The following is a 22,783-nucleotide window of genomic DNA, read 5'->3' on the forward strand; positions in this document are numbered from 1 at the left end:
CGACACTGGCTCTCGCATGACTCGATGAAATCGCATGGCAGTAGAGAATTGACGACATTGGAACAAACACTCACAACGCCTCCGCCTGCGGGGAAAATATCGGCCTTGTACAGACTGCTGGACAGAGGAGATCCCAATAAAAAGGTGGCCTACATGGAAAGGTGGGAAAGGGATATTTGCAGAGTAATCGAGATGGAGGAATGGGGTCGCATCTGGACCAGAGTACAGAAGAGCTCAAAATGTGTTACCAATAAGGAAGGGGCGATCGAAACATGCTATAGATGGTACCTAACTCCGGAGACTCTGAACAAGAGCAACCCAGCGATCTCTCCCCGCTGTGTTGGCGAGGCTGTGCAGCCACTGGCACTTGCTATGGGCATGCCCGATGTCCACGAAGTTCTGGAATGAGATCCTGGAACGTATCAAGCAGATCACTGGCCTAGCGATTCCATGGGACCCAGGGATAATCCTACTAGGCAGCACAGGAGACGGCCAATTTCCGTTGACCGGCAGACTGGCGGACCTATGCACCCAACTTCTCACGGTGCCAAGGATTTCTATAGCGAGACTGTGGAAACATCCAGAGGGCCCTGCAGTTAGTTTGTGGTGGGCCAAATGTTGGGACATTGCAGTGGCGGATAAAATAACTGCTGTCTGCCTGGGAAACAGGAGTATGTTCTTCGACACCTGGGCGCCCTTTTTGGACTATGCAGAGCATGTCCCAGGAATGGCGAGGAAACCACCGTCCCTCCGCTGGCTGACCAAATATGATTAGTGAAGCGCAAATTCTGGCCGGAGACCCCTATTGAACACACCCCGGGCTGGTGACACTGAGACAGGAGCATTGGTGATCAATGTACACATCCCGAAGCACACCAGCCCCAGCCGCTGATTGGCCCGGACGTTCTGCGGACATCAATGGTCCAAAACAAGATCCCCCATGACCTACAGCATCCCCTCCTGGACTGCCCCCTGCTCTCACTGTCCCCTCCGTCCCCCCTCGATTATGTATTTGGTTTGTTTTGTTTCATCTCTGCATTTGTCTTTCGATGATCGGATTTATGCTCTTGAGATGCCTGTTTATTGACAAAATCAAATAAAAAGATCTGTTGAAAAAAAAAAGAAATACCAATAAAAACAGTTTAAAGAAAAAAAAAGGAAACGGAAAACAAGGAAAGGGTGGGGACCCTGACCAAGGAAAACAAGAAAACAAACCATAATCGTTGCCTCAGGATTAACCCAGGGAGAGGAGTCGTCAGGATCATATCCATGGAGAAGACCCATTGCAAAGATGTAGCTACAGTGTTGGGGACATTTTACATATACAGACACTTTGGAACTGGCTACTAGTCAATAACCTGTCCATTGTGGTGATACATCTACTGATAATTATGAACGTACAGGCGGACACTTTGAGCAGATGCTTTCAGGAAGACAATCAACGGGCCCTAAATGATGGCATTTAATCTTCACAATATGGGGGAATGCCTCACATTAAGGTATTTGTCACATGGAAAAATGCAAATGCCCTGACCTTGCCTTGAGATGCCCGGGGCCATGGTCCAAGAGGAATGCCCTTTTGATCAACTGGTCCTGTGTTTTTATGTGTGTCTTTGCCCCATGCAGGTGATTCTCAAGTTAAAGCCCACTAACCCACCAATGACTGCTATTGCCCCAGATTGGCTTTGACAATGGTGGTACTCGGACCTGCGCCAAATAGCCGTACAATCACAATGAACACTACCAGGCAGATAGGCTCTCCTCTCCAAGCTGAAAAACCACTAACACACGTATACATACAAAGGGAGTTTTTGTAAAGTTTCCAGCTCCGTACATTGCATTTCTTATTGACATTCCCCCGATCGACCACCTCATGTAGTTCTAGATACTAATAGTTAGTGCAGTGTACCACCTTCCTTGTTGTACTTACATTACATGATGTATTGCTTTGAAAGTAAATGTTAACGAATTCAAGTGTGTGATATTTTCCAGTAGCTTCCTTGGATCCTTCATTTTCTGAAAACCACTGAAATTAAATTCAGTTTGTACGGTTTCTGAAAACTGCACAGCAGCAAACTGGGGAGAAAACCAACACATCAAGTAAAACATCTTGGTGATTTTATGTTTATAAATTCCCCACAATCCTGACCTCCCACACTCCAGGCTACTGCAGTACAGTATTCCAGTACTAGCAGACACACACAGCTCTACCAATGCATCTCATTCCTCCATGCAAGCAATCTTACAATTCAAAAAGTAGGACCTATCTCTTGGATGGCAGGGATCAAAGGACCAGACGGGCCTCATCACGAGTTGGCCGTAGCCCTTAAATGCGGCGGTAATGCTATTACTGCCGCATTTAAGGATCCACTCAATCACAAGTCTGGCAGCATTTACCCCCAGCACCAAGCTGGGTGTAAATGCGCCAACTTAATGCCCATTTTCGGGCACAATTAGCGTGCACTAATTGCTCTGACAATTCCCTATTGGGTTCAATGGGGAATGGGGAATTACGTTTACCGACCAACTCATGATCTGGCAGTAATACCGCTGGACGGGTGGGCGATAACACAAATATCACAACCCCTAGTGGGTTTTTCTTGTTTGCCACTCAGTATGACGTCACGACTGACGTATTTTCTGAATACAAGGATGTTTTTTGAGAAATGTATTGAGAGCTCGAGCGAACGTCCGTTGAGTTGGTTCGATTATTTGGTGTGGGAGTTATTCTGCATCCCCATCCATTGCATGCACGATACCCAAAGGCCCTATGCTCACGTGGTAGCAGTCTGGATGGTTTAAAGATCCAAACTAGTTTCCCGAGTTTCGGACAATCAGGCATCCTGCGCCATTAGCAGGATTTCCTGTGGAGAGCAGCCGATAGAAATAAACTTGCAAGAAGAACCGAGACGGTGGGCAGGTCCCGCTTTGAAGAAATCCCTGCCCGGTTTCCATGGGCGCTCTGCAGACGAAAGGCGAAGTGGCCGGATTGGAGGAGGAGTCGATACTGAATGCCTCGAGCCAATTAACAAACAAATGGTGAGTAGACTAAGGGGAATGGCAAGTGAAAGGGATGGGGTTGTGATACATTTTGAGTAGCCGGAAATATTGTGTGAAGAAAAGATAGCGCCTAGAGTCCTGGCTCATGGGAGTTCAGAAGGAGACGTTTCAAACTCTGATGGGAGTTGAGTGAAAAGAACAAGTTACTTACCAACTGGTAACAGTCTTTCGAATGGGTGTCCCTCCAACGTATTCCACATCTTTGACATGTAATGTCCACAGCTGTGCTGCTTTGGAAATTGTTCGGCAGAGGGCGTTCTGCATCAATGGCATTAGGTCGATGTCCCTCGAAGGCCACCATCGAGGGTGACGTCATCGGATGTTATAAGTAGCATGCATGGCGCCCGTAGCCCCAGTTCATCTTTTTTCCCTCCACAACGTGTGATATAACCGCACACAATGCCTCCTTGACTGCACATAGCCTTGCGGGAACGCAAGCTGCAATAGCATAGGAAATTCTTCAGAGGGGCAGGCTAGGAGAGCGATGAGAAATATGTTGAAGGAACATCCAGTCGAAAGAACGTTACCAGTTGGTAAGTAACTTGTTCTTCGAATGGATTGTGTCCTCCAACGTATTACACATATTTGACAGACTCCCAAAGCTGTATCAGTGATTGGAAGAGGGAGAAGAATTTAGATATACACAATCAGATGGCAGAATAAAGCACTGCTTTACCAAAGGCCATATCTTGACAATGGAAAGTATCCAGGGAGTAATACTTGACAAAGGTGTGGATGGAAAACCACTTTGCAGAATCACAAATGTTCTTAACACGAACTCCGCGTTGCAGGGCTGTGGATGTAGCCACGCCCCTGGTGGAGTGAGCTTGCAAACCCTCAGGAGGGTCCTTGCCAGCCAATCTGTAACATTCAGCAATGGTGAGGATAATCCACCTGGACAAGGTCTGTTTGGTAACAGCCTGGCCCAACCTGTGTCCAGTGTACCCCACAAAAAGTGGGTCGTCCACTCTGACCCTGGACATCCTAGAAATATAAAAGCTCAAAGCTCTCCTATGGTTCAACCTATGGAGTCTTTCCTCTTCCTTACCAGGATGAGGAGGAGGATAGAAAGCAGGAAGTACCACCTTCTGGCTCAAATGAAACTCAGACACTGGGCCTCATTACGAGGTGGGCAGTAAGGGATTACCGGTACCGGTAAGGGCACCGGTACCGGTAATCCCTTACCGCCCTATTACGAGTTCCCTTTGCGGGTCCTCCCTTAACGCCTGGTTTTACCAGGCGTTAAGGACGGGACCCGCAAAGGGACTTTGGTGCTAATAACGGTACCACAATTTGCGGTACCGTTATTAGCGCCTTCCCCATTCCCATTGAGCCCTATGGGGGCTCAAATGGGAATGGGGAAGGGCCCTGGTGAATGGGGAATTACCGCCCCCGCCAACCTTGGAATGGGGCGGTAATAGCTTCATTCACCAGGGCAGAGTCGGTAAGGATTTGGAGGCAGCCATGGCGCTAATAGCGCCATGGTTACCTCCAAACTCCTAATGAGGCCCACTACCTTAGGTAGGAAGGATGGATGTACCCTTAGTACAACCCTATCCTTGTGGAACAAAGTAAAGGGTGGCTTAGATGAAAGTGCCTGCAACTCGCTCACTCTGCGAGCAGATGTAACTGCAATCAAGAAAACCGTCTTGAAGGTCAACAGTCTCAAACGACAAGAGTGCGAAGGTTCAAACGGAGCACCCATCAAGAATTTCAAGACTAAATTCAGATCCCAAACCGGCACCCGAAAAGGGGACGGCGGGAACACATTTGTGAGCCCTTTTAGAAACTGGGTAATCAAAGGAATCTTAAGATAAGAACATTCTTCAGATGAGCGCTTGAAAATAGATAGCACTGCCAGGTAATCTTTAATGGTACCCACTTGAAGACTCTTGTGGGCCAAAGAAAGCAAGAAAGAAAGAACCATTGGAATGGAACACTGAAAAAGGATCAATATTGTGTCCTTTGCACCAGTCACAAAACTTACGCCAATGGTACAGGGTTTTGGTTGCCGGACACCTGGCCAAAAGCAACACCTCCATCACGTCATCCGGGAGGTCCCAATCCTTATATCTCAACCTTTTAGAAACGATGCGTGCAGGTTGAGAGTCTTGACCTTTGGATGGAGAACCTGACCCCCCTGGCGCGAGAGAAGATCCTCTCTGTGGGGAAGACGGCGTGGAGGACAGATGGACATTTCTAGAAGGTCCGGGTACCACGCTCTCCCGGCCCAATCTGGAGCAATTAGGATCATGTGGGAACCGAACCTCTGCAACCTCCTTAGAACCTGAGGAATGACAGGGACCGGAGGAAACACGTACAGAAATGGGAATGATCATTCCACGACAAACGCGTCCCCTAAAGCTCCTCTCGGAGGAAATTCCCTTGAGCAATATGTCTCGCACTTTTGGTTGGCACCGGTTGCGAACAGATCCACTTGAGAGGCTCCCCAAAGGGCGAAGATCTCCTGAAGAACTTCCTGAGCTAGCTCCCACTCGTGGGAGACCGCTCTCTGCCTGCTCAGAGCGTCCGACGCCGCATTCTCCTCTCCGGCCAGATGAACTGCCGAGAGTGAGATTCCTTACTGTATTGCCCAGAATCAGAGCTTCATCGCCTCTCTGCACAGCGGGAGTGACCCTACACCTCCCTTTTTGTTGAGGTAATGCATGGCCACTGTGTTGTCCGTCATGATCAGGACACTCTTCCCTCACACAAACAGCAGAAAAGCCTTCAGGGCTAGCCTGATGGCCCTCAGCCCCAAAGAATTTATGTGGATTTTGGACTACAACGGAGACCAACGACCGCTGGTGGTCAGCTTGTTGGCGTGAGCTCCCCATCCTGTGAGGGAAGCATCCTTCACTACTGTCACCTCTGGCCACGGTTGCCAAAAAGGCTCTCCCTTCATCAGATTCCATTCGCTGGCCCACCACAGAAGATCCTGAGAAAATGTGAGCCAATCTGAATGCGATCCGACATTTTGCCTGAGAATTGCGACCACTGCGTCCTGAGAGCCCATTGAAGGGAACTCCTCCTTAGTCTGGCCTCTAGCACCAGAAAAATGCAGGATGCCATGAGGCCGAGCAACCTTAAGAATTCGAAAGCCGGGAGACTCTGGGCATGTTGAAATTTGTTGACCATCTGGACAATGTGATGAGCAGTTCCCCAAGGATGTGTCCAATACAGTCCTGATGTACTGGAGCTTTTGGGAAGGTGTCATATGCAACTTCTTGAATTTGAGGGAGAACCCCAGCTTTTGAAGGGAGTGGCAGGTGAGGCTGAGATGATCCAAGGCTTGTTCGGGAGAACGCGCACGGATCAGCCAGTCGTCCAGGTAGGGGTAGACGTGAACCCCCTCTCTCCTGAGATATGCTGCCACCACCACCATGAGCTTGGTGAAGACCGTCGGGTGGAGGTCAACCCGAATGGCAGGACCCGAAACTGAAAGTGCGAGTTGCCAACCGCAAACCTCAGGCATTTTCTGTGCTTTGGATGGATTGGCACATGAAAATAAGCATCCTGTAGGTCCAGTGACAGCAACCAATCCTGAAGTCAAAGGGCCTGAAGGACCTGAGAAAGAGTGACCATCTTGAACTTGTCCTTCTTGAGGAACTTGTTCAAGCAACGTAATTCCAAGATGGGTCTCAGTCCTCCGTCTTTCTTGGGAATCAAAAAATATGGGGAATACCAGCCCTTGTTCCTCTCCGCCACAGGCACTAGTTCTATAGCACTCCTTTCTCCAGCAGGGTCAAGATTTCCTGCACAAGGAGAGTATCCAGAATCTTCAAAGAGAGCTTCCCCGGTGGATTGGTGTGAGGCTGACTTACGAAGGGTAGGCAGTAGCCGTGGGCTATTGTTTCCAGAACCCACGCATCTGAAGTAATGGCTTGCCACTCTTCGAGATGCTGAGACAGTCATCCCCCAAACAGCGGACAATGAGACCTGGCCTCATAGCTGTTTTGGAGCGACTGTTGCAGCACCTGAAGGCAAAGAAGCTGCTGCTTGAGTGGCTTTGGCACCTCTTCCCACCACAAGGAACTTTACGGTGGCCACTTTAACTGGCTGCTCCTCTCACTCTACCAAAGGAGGACTAGTAACGAAAGGAACCACCCCTCCAATGATGTTCCCTAGGACGAAAAGGCAGAGGTTGACGCACAGCTGCGCCCAAAGATTTAGCAGCTGCTTTGGAGGACTGCGACCTCAACAAATGAGAACTATCAAAGGGCATGTTGAGAAGACGGGCCTGCACATCCGGTACAAACCCCGACTTCCGTGTTAGGCAGAAACCTGTGCAGTTCCCTCTGGGACACTGCAAAAGATTTAAGACTACAGGTGTTTGGCAGTAAACCCACTTGGTAGCGTGTCTGTACCACCCAGAGGTATCTGGTAGCTGTGGCTGAGCAGTCAGACTTCCCTCAAGAAGATTTAGGCAGTATATAGAGCATACATAATAGGTACAGAGGTGCAGTAGTACAAGCAAACACTGACCAGAGCTAGGTGTAAAAGTATATAATTATTTAAATAAAAGACACACTCATAAATTACAGTAGCACAGAAAAGGTAAGTAAGTCAAAACACAGTCACTATTACTTATATGTACATCCCTAGTTATTTGTTGGACAAGTCTAAGTTCACACCACTTATTTCCAAACAGAGGTGAGCGCTTAACGTTAGATGGCACTCCAACAAGTTAGTTAAAAAGGGAGGGAAAAGGCAGAAGTAATGAAAACAGCAAGGTTAAACACTTTTCAGAGATTCACAGTAAGTTTAGAAAGGCAGTCTATTGCGGAGCAAGGAAGTTCGGTTGCCAGGCCCACTCTAGGGAAAGCCCGGCGAAAAGATGTCCAAGATCACACAATGTCACAAGTCTTTACAGGTGAGTAAAAAAGGTTTTACTAAGTTTAGAAAAGTTTAGTTAGGGTGTCCTAGGCTTACCCAGGTTCGAGAGCCGAGGGCTAAATCTACCCCGTACAATCGGTGGCAAGGGAAGCCGGGCGGAACACAGTACCTTTAAAATGGAAAGGATCCTCCAGTGGTGGCAGTTGTTCCTGGTAGTGGGTGCAAGTCGCGGCATCGTCCAGAGGAAGAGAAGATCTCGACGTGGAGGAAAGCTGAAGGTCGTTGCACTACCAGGGAAGAAACCAGCCGTGGATTTTTTCCGGTTAAAAGGATGTTACCCCTCTTTCGCGGTTGAGGTAAAAAGTGGTATCCCGGTTGCCGGGGTGCTTGGCACAGGCAAGGCGGCCACGAGATCCTTCAGGGAGGCAAAAAGAAGGCAGAAACTGGTTGTCCCCACCAGTCAAGGGAAGGAGACTCTCCCGGGTGGATATCTCCTCTGTCGTTGGGAAAAGTGGTGAGACGGTTCCGCAGGGCTCCACCGGTGGTGTCGTCTTGGCAGGTCGGCTCGGCTTCTCCCTCTTCGGCTTCTTAGGTCCTGTGGCGACTTCTGAAGAACCAGTCCCAAAAACCCTGCTTTTATGCAGCAAACCCCCATTCATACAGCCTAGCTGTCACTCAAACATGCTAAGTGGTGAGCGGGGCAGCTCACCACTTGGGCCAATCACACCAGAGTGCGACATGAGTTGGCAAGGCAACTCAGTCCAGGGTGCCTAAACCTCCTCCCACACCCCCTGTGGTACCCAGACAGAATGGCACCACTTTGGAGGGCTTCTGTGCAGAAGCCCGCCAAAAGTGGAACAAAGGCTCGACTCGGGTTCAGGGTTACTGAAGTGAACCTAGACGCCATTTTGGCGGCGAGTTCTGGCAAAAAATCCCAACCGGTGAATTTATATTAAATAAATAAACCGGCGGTATCTTTAACATTGCACCAAAAAGTGGTGCATTAAAATCAATGGGAAATCCCATTGGGAAATATTCCGGTGGAATATTTCCGTGGTATCCACTGCCACCAGCCAGAAACTCGGCGAGGGGGGACGGGACAGTACCCCCTCGACAACAGACCCAGGGGCAATCTAATTGCCCCTACCAGTACTTCCACAGTATGATGGTTTGTACTGGTTAAGTTCCTAAATTAAGACTAGTAAAGTCAATGGTGACTTTACAGACCCAGGGAGCCAGTAGTCAGTCCCCGGGTGTGGAGTCTATGTTTGGGGGTCACTATGACACACCTGTGTTACTGCACTGAGGGTGCTGTGTAACACACATTCAAAAACCAATGATAGCCTATGGGGAGAAAATACCCCATAGCCCATAAGCACATAGCAAGTCACAGAAACACTCTCAAGTCATGTCCAAGAGTAAGGGTAAAAGAGTCTCACTCTTGGCAGGAGAAAAAAATAAACCCCAAAAATCCAGCAAAGCTGCTGGGGGACTCACTAGGTTAGGAAATTCAGCCTAAACAGAGAATTCTCCCTAACATTCCGTAACCACGCAAACCTGTGTATCACGGTGCTCGCAGCCATGGACCGGCTGACACTATCAGCCGTGTCCAACCCAGACTGAAGGGATTCACACATGGCATCCTTGCCATCCTGCACAATAGCAAAAAACCCATCCCGTTCTTCCCCTTTGGGAATATTCTCAGCCGCCAGAGTGACACAATTCCACAGAGTGTGCAAAAATGTTGCTAAGGCACAGGTGGAGTTGGCCGATTTCAGTGCCACACTCCCAGCCGAAAATACCTTGCGTGCCCATCCACCGAATAGCTTGTCGTCCCTATCTGGAGGGATGTTAACGTACGCCGCCTGCCTTGAGGTGGCCATGGCCGCTTGAACCACCAAACTCTCAGGAGTGGGGTGCGTGGATAGGTAGCTGGGGTTGCTACTGGATGGGTGGTATTTCTTAGACAACAACTTGTTGACCGCCGGAAGAGACTCCGGGATGTTCCAAGTAGCAGCCACCCTTTTCTGTAATGCCATGTGAAAAGGCAACACTGAGTCAGTGGACGGACCCTGATCTAAAATGTCAGTTAGGTTATCCTGATCAAATGCAACTGGAGGGCCGGACCACTGTAGGTACTCCGTAACTCTCAACATCAACCTCCTATAGGAGGATTCAGTATGGGCCCCAGGCTCTGGCCTACCAAACTCAATTTCAGGAGATGTGTCAAGGCCACTGGCATCATGTAAAGACTGACGCAGATCCTCCATCTGAATGTCCTCAGACAAGACAGCGTCAGGAGCTTCAGGTGTCTCACCAGGACTATCAAAAAGCTCCAACTCCACATCAGACCTCTTAACATATGTTCTGTAGAAAATGAAAGAACTCCTTCTATGGTAGAGGAGCAGACCTGGATTCAAGAATAGGCCTCACAGTCTTAGACAGAGCCTTCCTCGGACGATCCACGGCCACAGGGGCCTCCAACAGCACATTTTGGCCTTTAGGCCCCGATGGCTTTGAGGGCGCCGACAGCGTCAACAAGGGCGCCCAAGGCTCTGAGGGCCTGATCAAGGGCAAAGCCCCGACAGCCGCACTCGATGGACACAGCGCCAACAGTGTCGACACCTTCCTCAACACCTTCCCAGACTTCAACGGCCTTGTCGGGGACAAAGACCGCAATCTGGTTTTGGCACGTCTCTGGCGATCTACCGGTGCCTTGTCTGCACTGGACTTCGACGGTTCCCGATGTTTATTGCGCTGACTGCCCTTGCCCAAGGCCGCATGAGCGTCGGACCAAGACCGTTCCCTGCCGGCTTCAACCGAATGTGCGGATGGAACAGTGCCCTGAGATTGAAAAATCTCCAGCCTTTTCTCCCTGAATGCCTCCCATTTCTCCGGAGTAGAGGATTTAGTGGGATAAGCCACTTTCCTCGTGAAGCAATCATCCGATGAGGACGGGGAAGGCGAACAGTGACTCGATGGGAAGAGTCATCCCTCGACTCGTCAGTGGAAAGACCAGTAGACTTTTTGGATTTACGAGGTTTGAATACCCAACCTACCTGCAATTTCCCCTTACGCTCCCTCAAGGCCTTGGCAGTGAATGACTGGCACTTTGAGCAGTCATCCGTGTCGTGACTCTCGCCCAGACACCACAAGCAGATACGGCCAAGCAGATACTGCGTAGGTCCGTGACGGACATCTTGGACTTACAGTCCCAGTATTTTTTTAAGCTAGACCGCTGGGTCAGCAGGGTAGAAGAAGACATTATCGAAGTAGATAACACGAGGCGTGCCGATTTCTCAAAGCAAACCCGTTTGCAGACAAAATGGAACTGAGGCTACGGGCGCCGTGCGTGCTACTTATAACATCTGATGACGTCACCCTCGACAGAGGCCTTCGAGGGACATCGACCCAATGCCATCGACGCAGGACGCCCTCTACAGTAAAATTTCCGAAGCAGCACAGCTGTGGACATTACATGTCAAAGATGTGGAATACGTTGGGAGGACATAATCCATTTGAAATCGAACGCTTAAACAGGTTTACATGAGGTGACGTATCAAACCCTGTATAGGGTATAAGTAAAGGCGAGAGAGAAAAAGGTGATCACATTGTTTATTAATGTTAATGTCGACTAGTCTGTATGTTGTTTATTGAGTGTGTAATGTCGACTATTCTGTATGTTGTTTGGTGAGTAAAAATATCGTAGAGCGATAAAAGTTGTGAAATAAGTGAAAAAAATGAGGAGCAATATGATATGATAGGTTATTTATAAAGCAACTAATACCCAGAGGTTTCTAAACGCGGACGCGGGGATCGAACCTGTGCGGCTCCATGTCGTCTTGCTTCCAAGGCGAGTACGTTGCCGCTGAGCTATCCTCCCGAGCAATAGTGACTGAACCTAGCAAAGCAGTTGGTACCAATCAAAAGGTAGAGATAGCTAATTAAGAAATTAGAGGCTTGAGCAGCGATTGATGGTGCATACTCAAATTTGTTGTTTTAAAGGCATTGAAAAAGGGGTGATTTAAGCAAAAGTATAAAGGATGTTTTATAAGTCCGGTAAGTATTGGCAGTCAATTGAGACTTGTTATTATGGGAGATACTTCTCTGATGCACTTACGTAAAACATTGCCAAAGCATATGCCCAAGCTCAAACAGTATAGTGCGGAATGGGTGAAAGGCACAGCAGATAAAAAATGTATGCCGTGGCCACAAGGGGGATCATTGTCAAAAGCGGTATTGCAACACATGACCACATACTTGCACGCTGCGTACACGGGGAAGAAATTAGAGAAAAGGTTAGCGATTCTAGAGTTCTGGAAAATGTACCAGGAAGAAAGGGAAGATCCACCGCCTGAGGAGTGGATGCTTAGTCAGAGTAAGGAGGAAGGTGTTGAGCCTGCAGCTCCCCTTGCCTCGCCCGAAGTAAAAGGCGGTAGTGCGGAATAAATAGGGTTATATCCTTTAAAGGAGTTGAAAGCAGCAACGGGGTATAGTAATCCTATATATGAACCTCCCGCTTATAGTAGCAATGATAGTCCAGAAGAGAGTAAGAGAAAAAGAGAGATTTATAAGATCATCCAAAACAAAGAAGAAAGGAGTGAGCGGTCTTACCTGTGGACAGAAATAGACATGGAGATAAAGAGATGGAAATAAGAGAAGGATAAAGCCGACCAGATAGCACATGTGCAGAATGAATGCATGGGAGGATAGATATTACTTAAAATAGATGGGAAAAGCATTGAGGAAGTAAGGCAAAGAGAAGTTAAGGACGAACAAGAAAGAAAAGACAAGGAACGAGAGAAGATAATGAAAGAAGACGAGTAGAAAAGAAAGAGCAGGGAGTGATGAGAACAGATGTATCGGGAGGAGCAAGAGAAAAAAGAACAGGCAGAAGAACAAAGAAAGTATGACAATAGACAGAGAGCGATAGAAGATAGGGACAGAAGAGAAAAGAAGAGAGAAGAAGAGGAAGCAAAAAAACAAAGGGACAAAAGAATACAGAGGGGAAGGGAAGAAGAGGAAAGAAGGGAAGTAATATAGAGAGAAGAACCAATGCAAGAGGAAGAAAAAATTAGGAAGGATGCGAGAAAGCGAAGAGAATTAGATGAAGAAATAGAACGAAGAAGACAGCAGGGTCTTGATACCAGTCTCATTCATAAGGAACCAGTAGAGCCAAGCCCAGAAATACAATGGGATAGAATAGAAGAGATCCTTCCGATAAAGGAAGTAATGCCAGGGGCATCTAAGGTTGCGTTAGACGAAGAAAGCTTTGATGCGGAAAGTATAGGAGAAAATATCGATAAGGCATATCAAGAATTAAAGGAAGGTAGCAATTGTGGGAGTCGAGGGAAGAGGGTTCAATCCCTAGCATTTCAATCACGAAGCAAAGAAGAAATTCTGTTCAGTCATGAACGTAGAGCCTTGTCCTTGAGCAGACTGAACTTAGACAAAGTTGAGGTCGATAATAGTTACACTACTCATCTGACTAGACATGTCAGATGAGGAAAGAGAGTCTGGTCTTGCGGTAGAAGGAGGGAACGCGTCCGCCCCTGAAGCAAGCCTGCAATTGGATAAAGAAGTAAGATGGTCGGATCTGGAGCAACCTAAGGATAGGACGCCAGATCCCATAGCATAGCCAGAACGTCCCTGAGGACAATCACATAGTGAGATGGGAGAGTCGCCGCCATATGTGAGCAGGTTAAGGTTGTTACGGACATGGAGTCAGACAGGGACGATTGTGCCTGCCATGGATAGACTAATGATAGGAACCGATTCTGGGTTGGGGTTCAAACAGTTTACCTTATTGTAAAAAGGGAGAGCAAGACCACAGTATATCCCATGGCCGCAGATGGACAAAGATAATTCAAGGTGTAAGTTCCAGAGTTTGAATTTGGGCGCTGGGAAATGGATATATGAATTAGAAAAAATTACAGGAGGAAACACGCTGGCCATAGGGGATATAAAATGTCACCTGGCAGCTATTCTTGGGGAAAGGGCTGATGACATATGGAGGAGAGCAGGATATTCAAGTGTGACAACACAATACACAACGCATGGCAGAGCACCATTTAATAATTGTAGAGCAGACATGTGGAGGGCTCTCAGGGTACAGTATCCTGATACATCAGCTCTGGGAGCAATCATGACACGTAAGATGAATACCCTATTGCTTAGATTCAGGTCATTCAGGAGAAATGGCAACTTGAAACTTGCGAGCTGAGGGAAAAGACAGTGGGCCTCATTACGACCCAGGCGGTAAGTTACCGCCTGGGCCGTGACTTTACCACCATGGCGTAAACTACGTTTACGCCATGGTGGTTGGCAGACTTACCGCCCCATTCCGACCTTGGCGGGGCGGTAAGTCCCCAATCCCCATTTACCCTTCCCCATTCCCATTTTTGCCCCATAGGGCATAATGGGAGTGGGGAAGGCGTTAATTACGCCACCGTAAATTACGGTGGAGTAATTAACTCCATGGTCCCTTAGCGCCATGGATTTTAACACCTGCTAAAAGCAGGTGTTAAATCCGCCATGGCGCTAAGGGACCTCGTACTCAGGCGGTAAGGGTCGGCGCTGTTTACGCTGCCGTAAACCCCTTACCGCCTGGGTCGTAATGAGGCCCAGTGGCATTATTTTACCACATTTTATGCCAGGGGTTACCTGAGCCAGTACAGAGACAGACGAAGAAACACGTGGGGATGGAAGCAAAGCCGTGTGCTGAGATACAACTGATGATAGTACACCATTGTCGGTTATTGCAGGAGAAGAATAAGAAGAAAGATGAGACTAGGAAAATCGAGGAAGCCAAGTTAGTCCAGAAGAAGTTGTGAAAATGTGCCATAGAAGGGAAGAGTTTCTTACCTGTAACTCCATTTCTCCAGCATTGGTATCTTTCATGGATTCACATGCTTATATTATTCCCCGTCTTCAGGCTGGGAACCCTCGGTACATTTATAAAGACGTTTCCCATAGGAAAAATGTTGACACTTCTGTGTCCTATGTACGTCGTTTTGGGCTGCTTACGCATGCCCCAATAGGACATAGCGGTATAAATGCCCCGCCCCAGCGGCTCCCTTCAGTTTTTAACCCCTCCAAAGTAGAATGGGGTATATATCGTTTGCATGCAGGGGAGGCCAGTGGGCGCATATGAATCCATGAAAGATACCAATGCTGGAGAAACGGAGTTACAGGTAAGAAACTATTCCCTTCTCCAGCATTGGATCTTTCTTGGATTCACATGCTTAGAATAGATTGTATAGCAGTACTCCTAATTTGGCGGTGTGAATGCAAACCAATACCATCATAACCACACATTTTCTTTTTTTTTTTTAAGTAACTTCAGCGGTTACACGTTAGCTTAAAAAACAACAACAACAAAATACATTACGATATATATGCTGGTCAAAGGACATTCCCCTGAATAGGGCTTACCTCAGTGAAACAGATGACGTAGGACTGCTCGTCCCATCTGTACATCTTCTGCATGCTGCCTTTCGAGGCAATAATGGCGGGTAAATGTATGTGGCACCGACCAGGATGCCGCCTGACAGATATCTCCCAGTGGAATCCCGGCCCACAACGCCGCCGAAGATGAAGTTGATCTCGTGGAATGGGCTCTCGGGCACCTTTCCAGCGGCTTCCCCGCTTTCGAGTGACAAAAGGCAATCGTCGACGAGACCCACCGAGCCAGTCCTTGTTTTGAGATCGCCTTTCCGTTCGCTGACGGCCCATAAACCACAAACAGTTGTTTTGTATTTCTAAATTGTTGAGTACGATAAAGGTAAAACTTTAGAGCTCTTTTCACATCCAATGTATGGAGAGCTTTTTCCGCGATCGATGAAGGAGTCGCGAAGAATATAGGTAGTACAATAGACGAATGTTTATGAAAGAAATTAGGAATTTTCGGTATGAAATGAGGATTGGTCGCAAACACCACCTTGTCTTTAAAATATCTCAAGTATGGAGGGTCAATGACTAGTGCTTGTATCTCCGAAAGTCATTGTGCCGAAGTGATAAAAAAAGCCAACTTCCACGATAACAATTTTAAAGACGAAGAAGCCATAGGTTCAAAGGGCGCTTTCATTAGTTCTGTCAACACTAGGTTAAGACTCCAGTTCGGAGGAAACATTTTAATTGGGGGAAAGGTAGGAAATAAGCCTTTTATAAAGTGTTTTATCAGCCGATCACTAAACAGTGGTGATGAATGCCTTCTACGAGTGAATCTTGAAATGGCTGCCAGATGAACCTTTATCGATGAGAAGGATAGACCTCTTTCTGCTAAATGCAGCAAATATGGAAGAAGCTGTTCCGGAACAATATTCAGAGGCTCTAAACCTGGTTGATCCTTACAACACATGCAGAATCTCCTCCACTTACATGCATACGAAGTATTCGTGGACGGAGCCCGTGCGGCTTGTAAAATTCGACGGCAATCCGATGAAATAGTTAGGGTACCAAACTCCGAGAAGTCAGGAGCCAGGCTGTCAGGCTGAGACTTTCCACATCGTGATGCCACACTGTTCCCTTGTCCCGAGACAGGAGGTTTGGAACCTTCTGGAACTTCACTGGTCACGCTATTGATAGCTGGAGCAGGTCGGAGAACCACGCCTGTCTCGGCCAATAAGCAGCCACTAAGATCACCCGACACGGGTATGTGAATCCATTGCAGGGTCCGTCGTATGAGTGGAAAAGGGGGAAAAGTGTACACAAGCTTGTCCGTCCACGGGAAGGAGAATGCTTCCCCCATCGAATCGGGTTGCGGCCATCTGCTCGCGTACTGTGCGCATTTCTTGTTCTCCCTCGTCGCAAAGAGATCCAGGGAAGGTTGTCCCCACTTTTTGAAAATCTCCGACAACTGTTGGTCGTTCAATTCCCATTCGTGTAGCGGATCAATTTCTCTGCTGAGAGAATCAGCTTGTACATTTTTTACTCCCGGAAGATGGTAGGCCACTATAGCTATATTTTGTTGTAGAGCCCAATGCCATATTTCCTGAGCTTCGGTCGAGAGAGTTCTGGAACAAGTACCTCCTTGTTTTCTTAAGTAGAACATTGTTGTTGTCATATTGTCTGTCAATATACTCACAACTGATCCTTTTATGTGTGGCAGAAAAGCTTTCAAGGCCCAACGTACCGCCCTCAACTCCAGCACGTTGATATGAAGGGCTGACTCCTCCAACGACCACAGGCCTTGCGTTTGAAGAGAACCCAGATGCACTCCCCATCCAGTCAGAGACACATCCGTCACTATTGTCATGTGAAACTCTGGGTCCTGCAGGGGCATCCCTCCCGATAGATTTCCGAAGATTTGCCACCATCGAAGTGCTCGTAGGAGCTCGTTGTTGATAGTCAGTTTGTCTGACGAAAGTCCTTGACTCTGGGTCCATCGGTCTGCCAGGAATTCTTGAATTGGCCTCATGAAGAGACGACAGTTGTTTACCAAGGGGACGCGAAGCAATGGCCCCCAGTATTGACATATATCTCCTTACCGACACTCTGGTGTTGACTTTCCACTGTTTTGCCTGCAGGTTGAGCTTGTGAATCCTCTCCAAAGATGGTTTCACCAATCCTGACTGAGTTTCGAACTCCGCACCCAAAAACACCAAGTTCCTTTAGGGAGTTAAGGAGGACTTTTAGAAGTTGACCGCAAATCCTAGCCGTCGCAGAAGTTGCATGGTGGCCTCTAGACTTGCTTGCGTTTTTATAGGGGACGACCCCCTCACCAACCAATTGTCCAGATAAGGGTAAAAATGATGACCCTGTTTTCTTAACCAGGCTGCTACCGGAGCTAAGCACTTTGTGAACGTCCTGGGAGATGACTTTAATCCGAATGGGAGCACTCCGAACTGATAGTGGGTTTGCCCGACTACAAACCTCAGGAACTTTCTTTGTCGTTGACGCATTGGTATATGAAAATACGCATCCTGGAGATCCAACGACGCCAGTAAATCCCCCTGTTGAATAGAACGGATCACTTCCTGAAGTGTGAGCATCTTGAACTTCATATTTTTTAGTGTTTAGTTGAGGTCTCAAAGATCGAGAATGGGACGCCACTTGCCGTTGGGTTTTTTTACAACAAAGTATCGGGAGTAAACTCCTTGACCTCTCTTGGATACTGGTACCAATTCCATAGCCCCTTTTTGTAGCATAAGCACTACCTCTTGTTTTAAAATGTGCAGATGGGGCTGAGCCGAAAACACTGATGAAATGTGTGACAGCTTGATTTTGAATTGTAAAGAATGGCCGAACGCCACTGTGTCCAATACCCACTGGTCTGATGTTATCTTCTCCCACTGGTCGACACGGTGAGACACCCTGCCTCCCAGGACGGTCTGAAACTCGTCATTGCTGGTCCTTTGATTGTCTGTCCTTCGTCGACGATGAGTAACCTCCCCTTTTTCTTGAGGCTTGATAGTCTCGACTTCTTCTTGTGGTTTGAGAAGCCCGCCTGTAGCCTTGAGAGGAGTACAACGGTCTACTGAACGTACAGTCCCTGGATGACGAGAAGCGGGAATTTCCTGACGCTCCTCTAAAGGGGCGAAACGAACGAAAACTTCTGCCACTCTGAAGGGCTCCAAAAGAGCGTGCTGTGTCTGAGTTTTCTTTCATGCCTTTCAAGGCCTCGTCCACCTTCTCTCCAAATAGGTGTTCTCCTTCAAAGGGCATATCCAACACTTTATATTGCACTTCTGGTCGAATGTTGGTGCATTTGAGCCAGGCCTGTCTCATCAAATCCACTCCATTGTTAATTTGCTTAAAGCCTGATTCTGCCAAGTCTACAGCGATGTTTATTGAGTGATTTGACGCCTCTTCCCCCTCACAAACAAGTAACATTGCAGAATTTCTATGTTCGTCCGGTAGATGTTCCAGTATGGGTGCTAAACGATGCCACATCTCTCTGTCATATCTCGCCATAATAGCTAGAGAATTGGCCGCCTTCGCCGTTGTTGCTCCTACCGACAACACCTTTTTGCCAAAGGCATCTTGTCTCCTGGCCTTGCTCTCTAGAGGAGTTGTGCATTTATGTTGAGACCTTGCCTTTCCTGCAGCAGCTGCCGATACCACTGATTCTGGAGAAGGTTGAGAAAACAAACATTTTGGAGTAGACTCAGGAGCTTTACATTTCTTTTCCAGTCTGCCTTTAATCGCCAGCTCCGAGAACGGATGGCGCATTGTTCGTAGTCCCTCTTGCCATACATGATCTAAAATGGGAACCGAAAATACCGATTTTCTCCTCTTTCCCATATGATCAAACAAGAAACAGTCTTTCTTTTCCTCCTCCTGGGCCAGGCCAAACTCGGTACAAGCCTTACCCATCATTGTGTGGAAGGAACCAATGTCATCCGGAGGTGATGGTTGAGCTGGACTTCTTGGAGCTTCCATCTCCGCCTCCGACTCCCATGTCGGGTCCCTAGAAGGAGATAACGATATATCCGATATAGACTCTCCTTCCGACTCGGACTCTGGTAGTTCTCCTTCCTCCGGGTGTGGGCATGGAGGGTCTTCACGAACCGGAAGTGCCGTTGACGCCATAGGAGCCGGCCGGTGGGAAGGGCCTGGCTCGTCGTCGACTGGTGTGGTATGCCGTCCCGCCGTGCAGTAACCTGAGGCAACTTCGCATCCAGTTTCCTCAACAAGGTCTGTAGAGTAGACAATACCTTTAGGGATGTAACAGCCTGAGGATTGAGTAACAGAGCTGTAACTGGGACACTTGTCCCACTTGAAAGAGTCAGAGAGCTAACCCCTTGCAATCCAAGTTCCGTAGGCCCAACCACTAGTTCACGGTCCTCTTCCACGGATGATATGGAAAAAGCTGCCTCCTGCTGCAACAAGGTCTCTGGTAAAACCGGGTCATACACCTCCGGCCGCCAGCCCTCCTGCGGAGCCTCCGTCGACGAGGTTGATTTCTCGACAGTCGCCGTCATCATCGCCGCCATATGACTCAGCAGAACTACTGAAGAGACGATCTGCGTCAAAGGTAGTGAGGGCGTCGACGATCGAACTCCTGTCAACGACACCGGTGGATGCGCAGAATCCTGAGGCGCTCACTCCTTTTTTGAACTTGATTTGTGTTTTGACGAATCTCGACTCGAGGATGATCTATGATGATCACCTGAGGAGGATCTTGACAGGTCTTTTCTCTCCTTTTTTGATGAGGAGGAAGACGACGAAGTTTTTGTTTTCGATGATGATTCCCTCGTAGAATGTTTTTCCGAGGAGCTTTACTCCATCAAACGCACTTTCTTCGGCGGAGTTTCAGCCGATACGGAGCGGCGGGGGACCACCGGAGATTTAGCTCTTGAGGCCAAGCTATGCGTGGAGCCTACCTCCGAGGGGGGGGTATGCACCCACTCCGTCGTTCAGCCAAGCCACCAGCCGTCTATTTCGGTCTTTCAGGGTCTTCTGCGAGAAGCCCTTACAAATGTGACAATTGTCAGCCGAATGGTGAGGGTGTAGACAATATATACAGTCCATATGTCCACCTCCTTCATACACCTTTTTTAAACCGCATGTAGCACATCGATGAAATAGAGCCTTCCCAGACATTAGGAAAAAGACGAAAAACAACCTTGTAAAATAGTAGATGACACGAGGTGATCCCACTACTTTGGAAGACGGTTGAAATCTGAAGGGAGCCGCAGGGGTGGGGCATTTATACCGCTACGTCCTATTGGGGCACGCGTAAGCAGCCCAAAACGACATAGATAGGACACAGAAGTGTCAACATTTTTCCTATGGGAAACGTCTTTATAAATGTACCGAGGGTTCCCAGCCTGACGACGGGGAATATTCTAAGCATGTGAATCCATGAAAGATCCAATGCTGGAGAAGGGGTGGTATTGACAAGCTGAGAAGGATTGGGAATGCAGGAAGCAGTGGGTGTATCGCAGGTGAGGAATCAGAGCCCGATGGATCAAGGTGGATATGGGTTCGTGCCATGAGGCAGAGATATGGGCTATAGAGGAAGAGGAGGTGGATTCTAAAATAATCAAGGTGGGTTTCAGAATACACAAAATGAGAATCAATGTACCCAGGGAGGATATAACCAAGGGGGACTTGTCAGACGGGCACCCCCAGTATGTTGGACTTGTGGGATGACAGGGAACATTGCGCGTGTATGTGGAAGTCAAGGGAATGTACAAAATGGCCAATTTTCAAGAGGGGAGATGGCTTACCCTGCAGCATATAGTACACAGACTCGAGAAGGGTTCGCCCAAGATCACACATTTTATCAGACACAAACGCCACAAGTACAGCAGGTACAGCAACAAGAGCAAGTGCAAATGAATCCACCCCAATGGCAGTCGCAACAAGCCTCTATGCAGACACAGCAGTATGTAAACACAGGACAAGTGCTGACACCAAGAATAGGAGGTGTCACTGTGGTAGGAAGAAATCCTTTCACAGGGACTGGGATGAGCCTGTACCCACAATAGGACAGCTCACAGGGTGACTTGATGTGTCCAGTACTAACTGTGACACCAGACCCCCAAGAGGAACCAAGGGCCGATGTGATGATAGGAGGCAAATAGTTTTCTTTTCTAGTAGACACTGGAGCTACTCGTTAATGTATACGGGAGGGAAAATATTCAATGTCGGGAATTGACATGAATATTCAAGTGTTCTGTGGGGCTATGAGTCGAGTTCCTTTTACTAATGAATTACCCGTCTCTATAGGAGAGTGTGATATGTCTGGTGCTTTGTTATATTCACGACAGACACCAGTTAACATTTTGGGAAGAGATTTGATGACAAAACCTAACATGACGATCTCATTCTCTGATCAAGGAATAATGTGCTCCACTCTAAGAATACACTATTTAAAAGTGGGTGAATTTATACTGGCGTTCACAGGGCAAGTGGCTCGTTGAGGCATTCCAGTAGATCCATAGGTTTTTCTGTATGGAGTGAGCATTCTGCTGGCATGGCTACCTGGCTTGGCGGGATAAATTGTGAGGATACCTGATGAGTTTTTGTTTAGACCACGAATACCTATGGGCGAAGAGGGGGGACATACTATCCCTATAGAATTGGAAGCAGCCATAGTACGAAGGCAAATGGCAATACTCGAAGGAGTAGATGATGAGGGTAGACCATGGAGAACAATAATAGCTCTCAAGGAAGGGTACAGATTGACTGACCTCACTGATGACGACATATTCAGGGAAGACCAAACAGATGATGAAGTGGTGTGCTTTATGAGCATCACATACAGGATAAGGAGAGAAAAGAGGGAAGTCCCACAGCGAATGACGATCATGCGGCAGCGTTCAGCATATTTTCAAGACGATTCGGAAAAGGTGCCGAGCGTCCTTTGGACCACAGGCCCTTATGCTGTACGTTTATTAAAGGGAATAGGAGAAGTTAAAATAAAGTTGAAGCCAGGAGCAATTTTACCTCGAGCAAAACAGTACCCCATGTCTCGAGAGGCTGACAAAGATATATTTCAGACCATTTCAGCACTGATGAAACAAGGGATTCTGGTGCCATCAGAATCGTTGTGTAATACATCAGTGTAACCAATCAAAAAATCTAAAGGAGGGTTATGGAGATATATACAAGATATGAGACTGATTAACCACCAGATTGTAGATGCAGAGTTTCCTTTAGTTCCTAATTCGGCAACAATACTATGCAGTATCCTGGTGGAAGCTCGATATTGCACGGTGATCGATTTGAAAAATGCGTTTTTCTAGATCCCGTTGCACAAGGACTCACAAGACTTGACTTCCTTTACATTTTGCCAAACTCGACTGAAACATACTCATTTGGCCCAGGGGTACTGTGAGTCCCCATAGATCTTTAACAGAGTCCTACAGATGATTTAGGCAATATTGATTTTAAAAGTGCTGTGATACAAAATGTAGATGACATTTTAATTTGTAGC

At 47.7% G+C, this 22,783-nt stretch overlaps 1 protein-coding gene across 4 annotated transcripts in view; it reads right to left on the bottom strand.

Annotated features, from left to right (window-relative positions):
* The window catches only part of ITGAL (integrin subunit alpha L), a 1,445,000-nt gene that overhangs the window by 801,245 nt on the left and 620,972 nt on the right, over window positions 1-22,783 (bottom strand). For all 4 annotated transcript variants that reach the window (XM_069651639.1, XM_069651640.1, XM_069651642.1 and 1 more), the window contains one exon: window positions 1,931-2,076. In XM_069651639.1, the coding sequence (XP_069507740.1) occupies window positions 1,931-2,076 (146 nt within the window). The remainder of the gene's footprint in view (window positions 1-1,930; window positions 2,077-22,783) is intronic.

Source organism: Ambystoma mexicanum, chromosome 3p (genome assembly GCF_040938575.1).
Source record: "Ambystoma mexicanum isolate Mex_15411 chromosome 3p, UKY_AmexF1_1, whole genome shotgun sequence".
In the NCBI taxonomy this organism is placed as follows: domain Eukaryota; kingdom Metazoa; phylum Chordata; class Amphibia; order Caudata; family Ambystomatidae; genus Ambystoma; species Ambystoma mexicanum.